Source organism: Oryzias latipes, chromosome 8 (genome assembly GCF_002234675.1).
Source record: "Oryzias latipes chromosome 8, ASM223467v1".
Taxonomy (NCBI): Eukaryota; Metazoa; Chordata; class Actinopteri; order Beloniformes; family Adrianichthyidae; genus Oryzias; species Oryzias latipes.
The window spans coordinates 10132415-10145689 of NC_019866.2; the positions used below are offsets into that span (position 1 = coordinate 10132415).

The following is a 13275-nucleotide window of genomic DNA, read 5'->3' on the forward strand; positions in this document are numbered from 1 at the left end:
TATCCTAATGATTTTGTCTGTGTTTTATTAAAAAGAGGACAAACAGTTTTCAATAACTGCAGCATTTCTATACAGTTCTTGCAAAATAAAAAAAACATCTGTACACTCCGGGTCTGTTCAGGAGGTTGGGAGGACAGCAGTAGAAAAATGAAAACCTACAACAGAACAGAGATCTGGTATCCACTGCTTTAAGGTAAAGCTGAATAAGACTGAAGCGAAGTGTGTTCCATCCTTTTGTGGACTCAGATTGTAGATGAAATGGTAAAGAGCATTTATGATCTTTTTATTTAGAAAGCTGTTCTGTAATAATCCCTCCAGATGAGGATTAGTGAGATGAGTTAGTTTACTAAAATGCATCCATTTGCACTCTAGGAACACTGATACCTACAGAAAAAGCCATTTGAAATCTGCCTAATAATAGGCCAGTCGGCTCCCCTTACCTGCACTGAGTCTGACTATGAATTTGCAAAGAGTTGTGTGATTTATTGTACCTGGTTTTATCTGCAAATAGGGCAAATTGCCCATAAACTCAGTTTAGATAATTCTGTTTCAACATCCAACCTGTGTTAGTTTAGGAAAAACAAAATCAGGTTTTCTTTAAGCTAAAAGATTATAATAATATAGACTTATATATCTGGCTTGATTAATGAAACAGCTTCTGGTCATCATGTGGAGAAGGAAGAAAGTGCTCTGAAGCGTCGGAAAACACACTTTACAGAATCATGCTCCTACATAGCTAGAAATAATACTACAGAATGCATGTGCACTCTCAAAAATGAGGAAAAGAAGAGACAAATAATACATTTTGGCTCGGTCTAACCGCACAATATGTAACTTAGCAGCACTTTTCATCAACATTCATAGCCATAGCTCACAGTTGAGCCTTCTCTGTCCTTTCTCCGCCGAACAGTATTGCACATAAAAACACAAAAACCCGCAAGAGGCGGCAGCAACCTGCACAGTGAGTCACAACGTATTGCTTCTGCTTTCTGTGAGATCTAGTGCAGGGTGTGCTCAAAAGCCCGACCACCAGAGCGCCAGCACAGGAGCTGAGACTTTTGATAAAGGCACACATTGCAAAAGATTCTGCACACATGGATGATAGGTTGAGGAGCTTAGTGTATTTGTGCAACTCAAAATTGTTCTTTGTCACGCCAACACAGGTAAAAAGACTGAAGAGACTTTGCTAAGAGGCCAGCTCGTTAACAAATGATACCTTGTTTTTGTGCCTGTGATCTGACTTAAAATCATTTCATGCAAAATATGATTAAAAAGTCATGAATTTAGATTGCCATTTACAACGACTTTCGTTCTTTTAGCTATCACAACTTCATGTGACATTTATTCATCTTAAAAAAATCTAGGATGCATAATCCATTAAGTGCAAACAAGGAGCTTAAAACACATAACTTCTTTTTTCAATCCTGAATCCAACAGACTTAAATATTAAAATATAATCCTTTTAGGCCATATTCTCAGGATCAGACTGAGCTTTATGTGCATGATGACATGTAATTTATTCAACCCATCAGGCTCAAGACAGGTTTTTGGTTAAACTTCCCCTTAAAAAGACTAAAGTTTATATTTCACTGGTGTCTTGTGAGCTTCGTTAAGCTGAATTTCACACTCAAATCACAGTCTACAGATTGTCATGCATGATTTAGAAACATTAAGCAGGACCAAAGTTAAAGCAAACTTCATTGTAACCTTCACACCTGAAATTATATTTGTGATTCTGCTGTCAAAGGCCTTGATTCTAAAGGCAAAGAATCCAGGTTGCACTCAGCATCTGATGCCAGATCTGTGCCTGTGTCCCCAAGTGCACAACCCTCAGTGTCCCTCATCAATCTGTTCTCCTCTTCCTCAAACTCCTCCTCCATTTCAACTTTTTCCAGAGCCACCTCGTTCTCGTAACAAAAGGAGTTCCTCATGCTCGAAGCAGCAGACTTCTTCTCTGCCAGCTCCCTGGCGCTGCAGCTGGGTGTGCTGGGCACCTCGTAGGTGTTGTCAAAGCGAGAGTAGTCCACTTTGTAGTAGTTCTTTTCTTCAAAAAGCACTGGCTCAAAGCGGTGGCCCCAGAGAATCTCCCCGGCCACATAGGAACTCCGGCACTGAGTTGTCATCGCGGTGGCCTCCACCATTCCCTCAAGAATCACCACAATCTCAAAGTCTGATGTTTCCAAATCCTGTTTGTTCATCTCGTAGAAAGGGCTGTCCTCATCTATTTCGTGCACGATGGTAATTGGAGACACCAGGAAGATTCTGTCGATGCCACTGTCAAAGCCTACATCAATGTCCATCTGATCCAAAGGGATGAACTCTCCCTCTGCCGTTGTGCGGGATTTAAGGAGCTGCGCCCTAACATGGGCTTCCACCAGGTGACTCTTCCTCAGGTTCCCAACTCGCCACATCAGGCAAAGTTTCCCATCTCTCATGGCCACTGTGGCAAAGTGGCTAAACACCAGCGTCTCGTTCCTCTTTTTGGGCTTTGCCATCTTGGCCATAACAGCACCAATGATAAAAGCATCAATGATGCAGCCAACGATGCTTTGGAATACCACCATGAAAACAGCGATGGGGCATTTTTCCGTCACGTAGCGATAGCCGTAACCGATCGTGGTTTGGGTCTCAACCGAAAACAGGAATGCAGCGGTGAAACTGTCCACATTGGAAACGCACATTTGGGTTTCATTCTCTAAGTCCCCATAAAAAAGCGCCACCAGCCAGAAGACTAATCCAAAAAACAACCAGGACAGCAGGAAGGACAGGCAGAATACGAGCACCATCCAGCGCCAGCGGATGTCCACGCAGGTGGTGAAGATATCTGCCAGGTAACGCTGGCTCTTCTCACTCATATTGATAAACTGCACGTTGCAGTGGCCATCCTTACTGACAAAGCGGCTTTGCTGTTGGTGCCCTGTGTGCCCTTTGTTGACGTCGCCATTGCCGTAGCCATTTGGAACAGCAATGGCCGCCAGCTTCATGCCGTCTTCCTCAGAGGACACAATGCTGTATCGGTGGCTTCGCACACTCCCCATCACTTCCAGCGGGGAGGGCTGGGCCGCTTCTGCTTTGGAAAACAGTCTAAGTTTTTGATAGAAGCGTTGGAGAAACAGTTTTGAATGCTACTGGGGACAAGCTGAAGCAGAAAATGTGGCGAACAGGACTCGGTCCTGCTGGGAACAGGGACGCGGGGCCTGTGCTTCTCTGGGTGTGCTGCGTTGGTGAGGGCAGCTCAGGCCTCGTCGATGTTCGATTTGGACCTCATCCGTGACAAAAACTGCCGGGATACAAGCAGGAAAGAAGAAATTAAAACATTTCTTCTGAAAAAGAGTTGCTGCATGTGTGCACTTGTGGATTTTGTATGATTTGTACACAAGTTGACATTTTTGCTTTTTTAGTGAGTGCAAAAAACACAAGTTTTAGGTATTTTTTTTATTAGTGTATAAATGTATTTATGAATCCAACAACAACTTTCATTAAATTCAGCAAACTTTCTCTACATCAAGCAGCAGCTTTGCCTCTAAATCCTGCACTTCTTCTAATATCTAACAACACATTTACCGTAATAGTATTTACTCAGTTCTATGCTTTTTGTTATTCTTTTTGCAATTCACGTTCAGCAGAATAAGTCATTCAGTATCCTTGCATCATAGGTTACAGAACAACAAGGATGGCTGAGTTAGAAAATGTATTGACTGGGTGTTCGTAGCAAAAGGTCCATTAAAATTCAACACCACAGGCTAAAAGAGGTTATAGACGGGTTTTCTCTGTTCATCCCAAAATGACCCCACTTTCACTTTTAACCTCGCTTCGTCTGAGTTAAGGTAATTCTCCCAAGTGGAAACATTTGTATAATACATTTTAAAACTCTATTACTGAGGATTAGGATAAATATCAATTCTAGCATGTTGATAAAAAACTGATAAAAAAGGAAATTTTTAAGTTTTTCATTTAACTTTTGTTTTTGTAATTTTCTGATTTGTATTAATGCTTTCCTTAAATTTAGAGATTTAAGTGGGATGCAGGGATTTCCCTTTATCAAATTTGGATTTCTCAATAAATGATGGATCAGATGCAAACTCCTCCATGTTGGCGATTATGGAAAAATCCAAATAGCCGGATCCCTTTGAACAGGTTGCGGCTACTCAAAACAAAACAAGTTCAATGGGGCCAAGTTTCTTTAAAAATCACATCTCCAACTTGCAACATCTCCTGTATCCACGGTTTCTGGCCTCACTGTTTGCTACTTTACAGCAGCATGACAGATCTTTGACTGTCAGGTTGTTATATCAGGGCACATGAAGCATTGCAATCTCTGCACATGTTTGTTTTGTTCTCAGTTAGAGCGAACAGCTGTGGCAGATGGAAAGTGGTTACATAAAGCTGCTCTGTTTTTTATTTCCCAAATCAATAACTATGAACAATCATTCAGCTGCATCTTTGATTATAAGCTTGTGAAAATGAAATTTAAAAAAATATCTAATTGTGAAAAACATTTTATATGATGTAATATACATTTTCAGTCCGACTCAATCACCATTATAATAGATATTTTTAATTATAACTTATGTCTGTGTTTGTTTTTGTTCCATTTTTCACCATTATTAACAAACTCATGCTTAAATTACAAAAAAAATAATTAATACTGCTAAATCCACAAAAAAACTGAAAAATGTTTAATATTTAGAGAGACTTGAATTTATAAAATTGTACGTTGTAAAAGCAAACTCAATTTACTTAAACAGATTTCTTTTTTTTTTTTCTTTTTTAAGATGCAATGTTACAGCCTTGATAAAGCTTCAAAAAGAGACAACGTCACACCTACCTGTTGGCGCTTACTGCGCAAAATCTGCTTTTCCCTTGTTATGATAAATCCAGTTTGCGCCAAATCTGCAGCTCCTTCTCTTCACTCTTTTGCTCCTCTTGTTGGCTTTTCCTGCTGTCAGCTCTGGAGCAGTAGATTGTGCCATAACCCTCTCCGTCCGCACTAAAGAAGATAGTTGTGGTTGAAGAGACAGACTTTAAAAAACACGTGGGCCCGGCCCCGCCCCTCACGGGCGGATAGCCAATAGGAAACTGCTGCTGTTTGAGCTTCTGTCATTGATGATTTCATTTTGGACCCTTTTTCTACAAACTTTAAATACATTTCAAATGTTTTTTTTCTCGTTTGGAATGTGATGATATTGACATGAAAACTGTGAAACTGCGAGAATAACAATATAAAATTACGAAACTTATACATTACAAGTAATTCTGAGCATTTTTGTGGTAGATTTTCATAATCAGGTGGAGACTTTCTCCAAATGAAAGCTATAATCACTGGTATTGCCCTAAGCAAACACCAGGTGGCGCTATTACCTACAAAGAGTTCAATTCCAAGCTGTTTGTGTCAAATACTTTCAATCTGATCTAGTTTACCTGATAGTTCCATCACTGTGACGAAGAAGAAAAAAAAGAAAACTGACTTATTGAAACTGATTTATTGAACTTTTGTCACACAGACAACACAGAATACATTGTGCAAACATTAAATATAGATAAGCTTTCACAAATACAAATATTTACAACTCTTTAACATCACTGGGCTGATTTATTTCTGCTTTAATAAAAAGTTTGATGGTCACAGAGAACACACATTTCATATAAAAGCCACTTTTTTTGTTCAGTTTTTATCTTTTTCAGGAGATACAAGTTTTGGCGAATGAAGTCAGTCTTTTCATCTATTCTCACCACCTGCTAGTTCACACAGGATTTCATTTTCGTGCGAGCTGCATCTAAGCAACGACACCTTGATGTGAAATCTTATGAAAATAATATTGACTTGCAAAGTGAAAGTTATGGGAAAATAGGTGCTCCTTCCATCGGGCAATATATACAAAAACAGGACTTCTTAAACTTATTTAAAATGCTGTTTTAGGTCATTTCAACGTGTTGTGCACCTTGTGGGTTACAAAAAAGTCTGCAGCACTGGTTCTTCATTGATTTCTAGAGTCACATGCCCAGTGCCGCCTTTTCTTTTGACTGATGGCAAATGCCCATCGTCAGGATGTCTCTTCCTGTTAAGTGCCTCTGCGCTCAGCATGGGCACTGGCACCCATGTGGTTTTGTTGAAGAAGGCGTAGTCTACCTTGTAGTGCTTTTTGCCCACCTTTAAAATGTCCTTGAAGCGCTGACCCCAGCGGATGTCTGCTGGTGTGTAGGTTGTGCGTGTCTGGTGCAGCATTCCAGTAGAGTCTCCTGTATAAGTGAAAGAGACGACCAGGTCAAAGTTCTCCTCCAGCAGCTCGTCTGGATCCAGGCTGTAAAGCGGACTTCCTGGTTCCAGCTTGTGGATGATAGTAACCGGGGTCGTGAGGGCGATTTCTGGCTCCTCAATCTGGAGATCTTGGTATGACCACGCGATGAAACCCTGCGGCCGCTTCATGCATCGGACTAGCTGAGCTGTGACGACCCCCTCCAGAATGTGATTGCCTCGGAAGTCCCCGAGGCGCCATGACAGACAAAGAACTCCATCTCGAAGATTGACCACGGCAAACTTGCTGAAACCCACCGATTGAGCCCTTTTTCGAGCGGAGGCCATCTTGGCCAGAACGATGCCGATAATTATGGTATCAAGGAAGCAACTGAATAAATCTTGAACTGTCACAACTACAATGGCAACAATACAGTACTCGTTCATATACCTGAAGCCATAACCTATGGTTGCTTGGGTTTCCACTGAGAACAGAAAAGCCCCGGTAAATCCTCTGACGTTTTCCACACAGGGTTTGTTCTCCAGACTTTCCGTGTCTCCATTGACATATGCAATGAGCCAGTAACCAAGGCCAAAGAGGAGCCAAGAGATAATGTTGGACAGGAAAAAGATGAGGAACATGACCCTCCAGCGGATTTCTATAAGAGTGGTGAAGATATCCACAAAGTATGTGCTCCAGTCTCCCGGAGCCTTCAGGAACATCACAGGGAACTTGCCATCCTTCTTCATGTACTGGACCCTCTTTTGCTTTTTGTCCTTTTGGTTGTCTAACGTGTGGATGGTGGTGTAGCAGGTGTTGATGACCTGTTCCTCCCTTTCAGTGCTCATTTTGATGGAGGGGGCCTTTCTCACTGCTGTGAAGAGACAAAAAAGATAGAAAAACAGCGCATATGAAGAATTTCTCTGTTATCATAGTATTATTTTTTTGTGACCATGCAAATGAAGTAGAATAGCATGTGACATCAATCCGTGAGTCTCTTGGACCTGTTTGCTCAACAGGAGCCTTCATGTTTGAGCAGACAGCCAAGGTCACAGTAAGCCTCTGGCTCTGGGTGGAAAATATCTCAAGTATCAGCCACCTCTAGGTGTTAAAATAACATGAATGATTATTTACTAGAAATCTATTCACCATCTAAGTGCCACACAGTTTACACAAAAGCTAGATCTTAATGCAAGACAAAAATAATCATTCAAATAAACAATTTTTAATACATTTAATTTTTTTTTTCACTTAAGAAAAACTGTTTGCACATCCTGCATCTGATTTTTTATGTTAAATATTATTTGTTGGAAGCTAAATATCAAATTGCTTTTGTCTGATTTAATAATATCATGTCCTTTTCTTTGTTTTGTTTTTTTAAATCTAGTTTTTTGAAAAGGCATCCATTATAAATCTATCAAATATCAGAGATTTTACTCTGACCTCCTGACAAGATTAAATTTGACTTTATTCGTTGTTTAAAAAACTCCATAATGGAAAATCTCTTTTTAAATCATTTTGGCTTAAATCTTTAGTTTTTAGATTAAATTTCCATCCATCGGAATCTCGTAACCAAAAAACAGATCAGACAACAATTTTAATCTTTTTTTGTCATTAAATTGAATTGTTCAGAGAAACTGTGAAAATTACAAAAGGGTTCATTAAGCCACGTCTTGACCTTAATATTAATTATTAAGCAGGTTGTGTTTTTTTTTATCTTTTCTGCCCTCATGAGAGTAAATTATTATCCATCAATCACCTCTGAAAGCATTCACCTCAAATGTCAGCACACATGTTAAACTTTAACCACACCTTTCTCTTTTCTGAACACATACCACTGGATTAAGAACATTTAAAGCACTTTCCTCTGCCTTACTTCATTGAGTCGGGGGTCAATTTTTCTTTCTTTCACTATTCAATAACAAGACATGTCTTTCCTGTCAGCCACAAACTGTTTTACTGCTTAATTGAGACAAATGAGAACATGTAAAATGTTTATCTTATCCAGAGAGTTAATTTTATAGCTTCTGTGGTTTAATTATATGACCAGCTTCTTCTTTTGTCTTACAACAGCATGTGCCAAGTGCAACTTTACAGCAGATTTCCTGTCAGCCGTACTTTATAAAAAAAAAATCTCTGAGTTGGTCACTGAGTTAGACCCCCTCCAAGAGTTAAATTTTACAAAAATACAAGAAATGTGGAAAAAGTGCACCATCCTGCATGCCATGTTTTAAGTACTTAATATATCTGTAATTTTTTAAATAGCTATTTACTGTAGAGTTGTTGATAAAGTAAATGTGTCATTTGCAACTTACAGCTTTTCACAACACACTGATCAAGCACATTGATTAAAAAGAGATGGTATAAAGATTTGTACCACAAATAACAAAATTGGACATCATTTTAACCCACATCAAAAACTTTATGAACACGGCTGTGCAGCACTAATGCATTCAAATTTTGTATTTAGTGCACCGTTAAAGTTTAACAACTATTGTCACTGGAACTTAAAGGAAAATTACAATGTCAAGATTTCGATTTTAATATTTCTCACAGAGATTCTAAGCTTTTGTTATATTGTCTTCATGCTTTACCTGTTTGTTTCCACCTGTGTCAGGTGAACTTTGCAATAAAATGACAGGGAAGGTGCAAAATGTGCTGTTCACATATGTTAAAGGGCTGCTGCAATAACATGTTATCTGTGACTCAGTAAACAGGTACATCCAGGCGGGAAACAGACATAAACTACAAACACCTCATGAGCGATAAAAGTGTGAATCAATTCAAGACAAATACCGATCATGACTTTGATCTTTTAAGATGACACACTGCACTTTCTTGTTAATTTTTTATTATTTAGCTTGTTTTACTTTGAAGCTTTGATCTGGTTTTTTGCTAAATCTTCCATGGATCCCCATACAATTTCAACCATCCACTATAATTAATATCTAAACGAACGAGATTGTACTTAAAAAGGTCATTATGCAAACATGTTCAACTTCGTATGCTGTCCGTTTTAATTTGATGTAACAATTAGTCTTATTCTTCAATTTATTTACCATGCATTGAACAACATAAGATGAAATAAAAGCCTTTTTCAAAAAGGCACAAGGGGTTTTATTTTCTTAATCCTAAAAGTTTAAGCTAAATCGTCATAAATATTCTCAATTAAGGAATATTGAAAGCCCTTAAACAAAAAAATTATGTGGAAAAACCAGTTACCTTTGAATGGAAATCACACTGGCTCAGGTGTCTCAAATGTTCCTCCACTTTGGCGAGCATCAGACAATGTGCTGAACAAGCTGGAGTGACCTTAGGTTGGTTGAAGACCACGACGTTGTTGGGGGCTGGCCTGGTCCTGAGGCAAATCCCGTTCAGTTCTGATATGGCAGCGCTCACCTCCCCTCATTGGAGAGTCCAAAAGGATTTACAACTAATGGAATATTTTAGAACTTCTTCAGGAAACAAACAAGCAGACGTCCTCTAACAGTTTGTCCCACAATGATGGAACAGAAGTTATGAAATCAAAACTCTTTGCAAATGATAACAAAGGCTGAGAAGCATTTATGATTCAAGGTTATGGAGGGGAGGGGGGGGGGGGGTATTTTCATTTGATCAAGTCTCTTCTAACCTCCATTATTTATTAGACATGAAGTTAAACTTTGATCCGTGGAGGATTTTCAATTGAAAGGGTTTCTTAATTGTCCACAATTTAATTCTGATAAGGCAAGATTGCTGTTCAACATGGTAACACAAACTAAATTTTTTAAACCACATTTAGTGTGGCTATAAAGTTTACCAACACTAAACAACCCTGTTGGAGTTTAAATATAGCACATGTAAGGTTTTCCGCACTGTGGAAGTCGCCAAGTTTACTGTCGTTTGTGTCAGATAACATGTGAAGACACAGATAAGAGAAATTCCTTCTGAGGAGAGTGTCACCCACAGTCCAAAATTCCTAAAGGGACACTTTCTGAACTTCCAAATGATCCGAATGCTAAGGTGAAAACAAAACAGATTTAGATAAATAGTTATTTCAAGGTATCATAACTGAATTGCAATAAAGTAAGTTAGTAAGTGGTACAAAACAGTAAACCAACGTTATTTAAAAAAATCCCAGATTTTTACAAACAAAAGTCCAAAGACCCACTCTTCAGAAACTGTTTTTGGTATTTTTAACATGTTCTTGTGGCTTTTTTGTCATGATGGAGGACATATATAAAGAAAATTAAGCTTAACGTTGCCTTTCCGAGTAGATCTTTATTCAAATTAATAGAGAATCAGAAGCAATACTGTTGAAAAAAGCTTGTAGGTATGAAGTAGAAGCTGCTACAGAAAACCACAAATCAGTGCAAGAAGGAGCTACCGCAGGTCATTCCTCCCCACAGCCATCAGACTGTACAACACCGTGTTACAGTGACACTCCACGGACCCACGGGTGTTTTTCAGTCACTCATTTATTTATTTTTACAAACTGTTGTAGTCGTTTTTTCAGTTGTTTTTTAGTCTTTAACGGTTGCTTTTGCTGTGTATTTTCACTTATTTATTTTTGTTAAAATTACATTTACTTTTGTCATAGAGTATCTATAATGTTTTTTTATAATGTAATTTATCTATAATGTTGTTCTGAAGGTCACTTTATCCTCTGTGTATGCCACTTCTTTTGCTGTTTGTATTTCTGAATGTCTTTTTTTGCTGCTGAAGATAAGAGAATTTCCCCATTGTGGGATGAATAAAGTTTATCTAATCTAATCTAATCTAATAATGAAAAGATCATTGAGAAAGCTTTTACAATAGATCAAGAGATGATCGGAGTGAGTCTTAAATATGTGATCTAAGCAGACACTTAATAGGAGGAACAAAGCACAAGATCCACTGTAAATTTCTTCCTCATTCCATCCTTCTTGTTAAGGATGACTCCAGCAGCCTCAATTCTTTATTCTGTGGCCGGAAAAACTGAAATAAATCCAGTGAATTCTGGCCTACTTGTATTCCCTAAAAAACATAATTGAACATTAATCTGCAACCAAAAAAATAAAAATGAAATGTTATCCTGATCCCTCTTAAACACAGGTGTCCAGCTCCAGGCCTCAAGGGCCGGTCTCCTACATATTTTCTGACCAACCTGCCATTAAAGCTCTTTATTGGCTAAACACACCTGATCCAGGTGATCAGCAGCAGATGAGGCAGGATTTCTGAAAAACTAGCAGGAGGTCCGCCCTCCAGGCCTGGAGTTTGACACCCCTGCTCTAAAACATTCAAGAACATTTATCCCAAGAAGTGATGAACAAAGATGATCTACCCTGCCCTCTGATCATCGGGATCATAAAGGTCCATCCAAGTCATAGTGTCAGGTTAAGAAGGCTGTCAGAGTATTCTGCCCAGTACTTCATTCATTTCGTAAACAAAGGTGGTAAATCAAGGGCTGCACGGTGGTGCAGTGGTTAGCGCTCTTGCCTCACAGCAAGAAGGCCCCTGGTTCAAGTCCCGGCTAGGGGACATGAAAAAAAACAACATCAATGGGGGACCTTTCTGTGTGGAGTTTGCATGTTCTCCCCGTGCATGCGTGGGTTTTCTCCAGGATCTCCGGCTTCCTCCCACCGTCCAAAAACATGCTTCATTGGCAACTCTAAATTGTCCGTGAGTGTGAGAGTGAATGGCCATGTGATTGAGGATATTCTACCCTGCGACAGACTGGCGACCAGTCCAGGGTATCCCTTGCCTACGCCCAAGTGGCCGGGATAGGCTCCGGCAACCCCATGACCCCGAAAGGGAAAAACGGTCAAGAAGATGAATGAATGAATGAATGAAAAGGTGGTAAATCACCACATTTTCCTTTGAGGCAGTTGATATATTTATAGGAGTCCCCATGGTGTCTTGTTTGATCATTTCTGCATCAGAGTTATTATTTCAACAGACCACAGAATAATATTCTGCTGAACTGCCTTACCAGTTTTATCTCCAGCAGCACTACAGTATAGTTGCCAATATTAATACAATTTTGAACGTTTTACTTGGATCCTTTGTGGTTTCTGCTGCCGGGTCCTGAGGTAACGTAGATGGAGGTAAAAAATTTTCTACTCAGTGACAATGTTGCACTTTTACAAGGACAAAATGGAACAATGGCGGTCAGATACATTCTTATTGGTTGTGAAGCAGTTTGGATGATCTAATACGAGCAATATTTTTGTGTTTTATATGTATATTAGACTCAGCCATTATGCAAAGGCAGACACACACATGCATACAAAAACTAGCTTTATCATCCAGCTGTCAAAACAGCTCTTAGTTGCAGGAAATGTGTGGCTTTGTCAAGCCTTTGTTCTGATGTGACGTGTAAAGCAGCAGTTCTTCCTGCCTTAATAACCACCAGGTACAGCTTACTTTCACATATGACAGCTCAGTCTCCATTGTACTAATGAGAACAGTAGTATAATGGGAAAGCCTGCTATGATAACAAATGACAGATGGAACAACCTGTGTCTGCATGCAATAGGCATAATTACACAAGGTTTGCTTGTTTATGGAGACTTAATGAGGAAAAGGCTTCAGAGTCTGCTGTAATTAATTTTGAAAAGGAACTCCAAAGCTATTGTAAGTCATTATTTAATTATGAGGGGGGCCTGTAATGTGTAGACAAACATTACAAGCCTATTTAAGAGTCATGTCAGATGGTTCATGACTGCCTCTTAAATCTTCCGTCATTTGCATTTGAAGTCCCACAGTTAGTAATAGCAGAGAGAAATTGAAAAATAAAAAGCTGCAAAAATAAAATGAAGAGGACACCCTTGTTAGTGGCTTTTCTGATCCTAGGTGAGTACGCACGTTTTGTTAAAAATATATAAGTCTTAAAACTACAATCTCTGTCTTGGTAAGAATACTTATCCTCAGTTTTAGGAAGCGGGACCGTTGATTCGACGTGCACAACTCGCAGATGTTTGGCACAAATGCTGATCGACATGGAGATGCTATCCATGCCTCAGGATGAAAACTGTACCCTACCGATCTACGTACCATTTATCGAGTACCAAACTCTGTC

General features: G+C 39.2%; 2 protein-coding genes across 2 annotated transcripts; both read right to left on the bottom strand.

Annotated features, from left to right (window-relative positions):
- LOC101171082 (inward rectifier potassium channel 2) lies at positions 1 to 4996 on the bottom strand. The gene is made up of 2 exons (XM_004071646.4): positions 4829 to 4996; positions 1 to 3280 (listed from the first exon to the last, which is right to left on the bottom strand). The coding sequence occupies exon 2, from the start codon at positions 3036 to 3038 to the stop codon at positions 1722 to 1724; it is 1317 nt and encodes a 438-aa protein (XP_004071694.1). The 5' UTR covers positions 3039 to 3280; positions 4829 to 4996; the 3' UTR covers positions 1 to 1721.
- Positions 4997 to 5106: 110 nt separating this feature from the next.
- On the bottom strand, positions 5107 to 9668 carry LOC101171333 (inward rectifier potassium channel 16). The gene is made up of 2 exons (XM_004071647.4): positions 9459 to 9668; positions 5107 to 7110 (listed from the first exon to the last, which is right to left on the bottom strand). Exon 2 carries the CDS (start codon positions 7082 to 7084, stop codon positions 5951 to 5953), a length of 1134 nt encoding a protein of 377 aa, XP_004071695.1. The 5' UTR covers positions 7085 to 7110; positions 9459 to 9668; the 3' UTR covers positions 5107 to 5950.
- Positions 9669 to 13275: the final 3607 nt, after the last annotated feature.

What these genes read in the sequence shown, in the direction of transcription:
- LOC101171082 (XM_004071646.4), bottom strand. Translation starts at nt 3,038, where the DNA reads ATGGGGAGTGTGCGAAGCCACCGATACAGCATTGTGTCCTCTGAGGAA.
- LOC101171333 (XM_004071647.4), bottom strand. Translation starts at nt 7,084, where the DNA reads ATGAGCACTGAAAGGGAGGAACAGGTCATCAACACCTGCTACACCACC.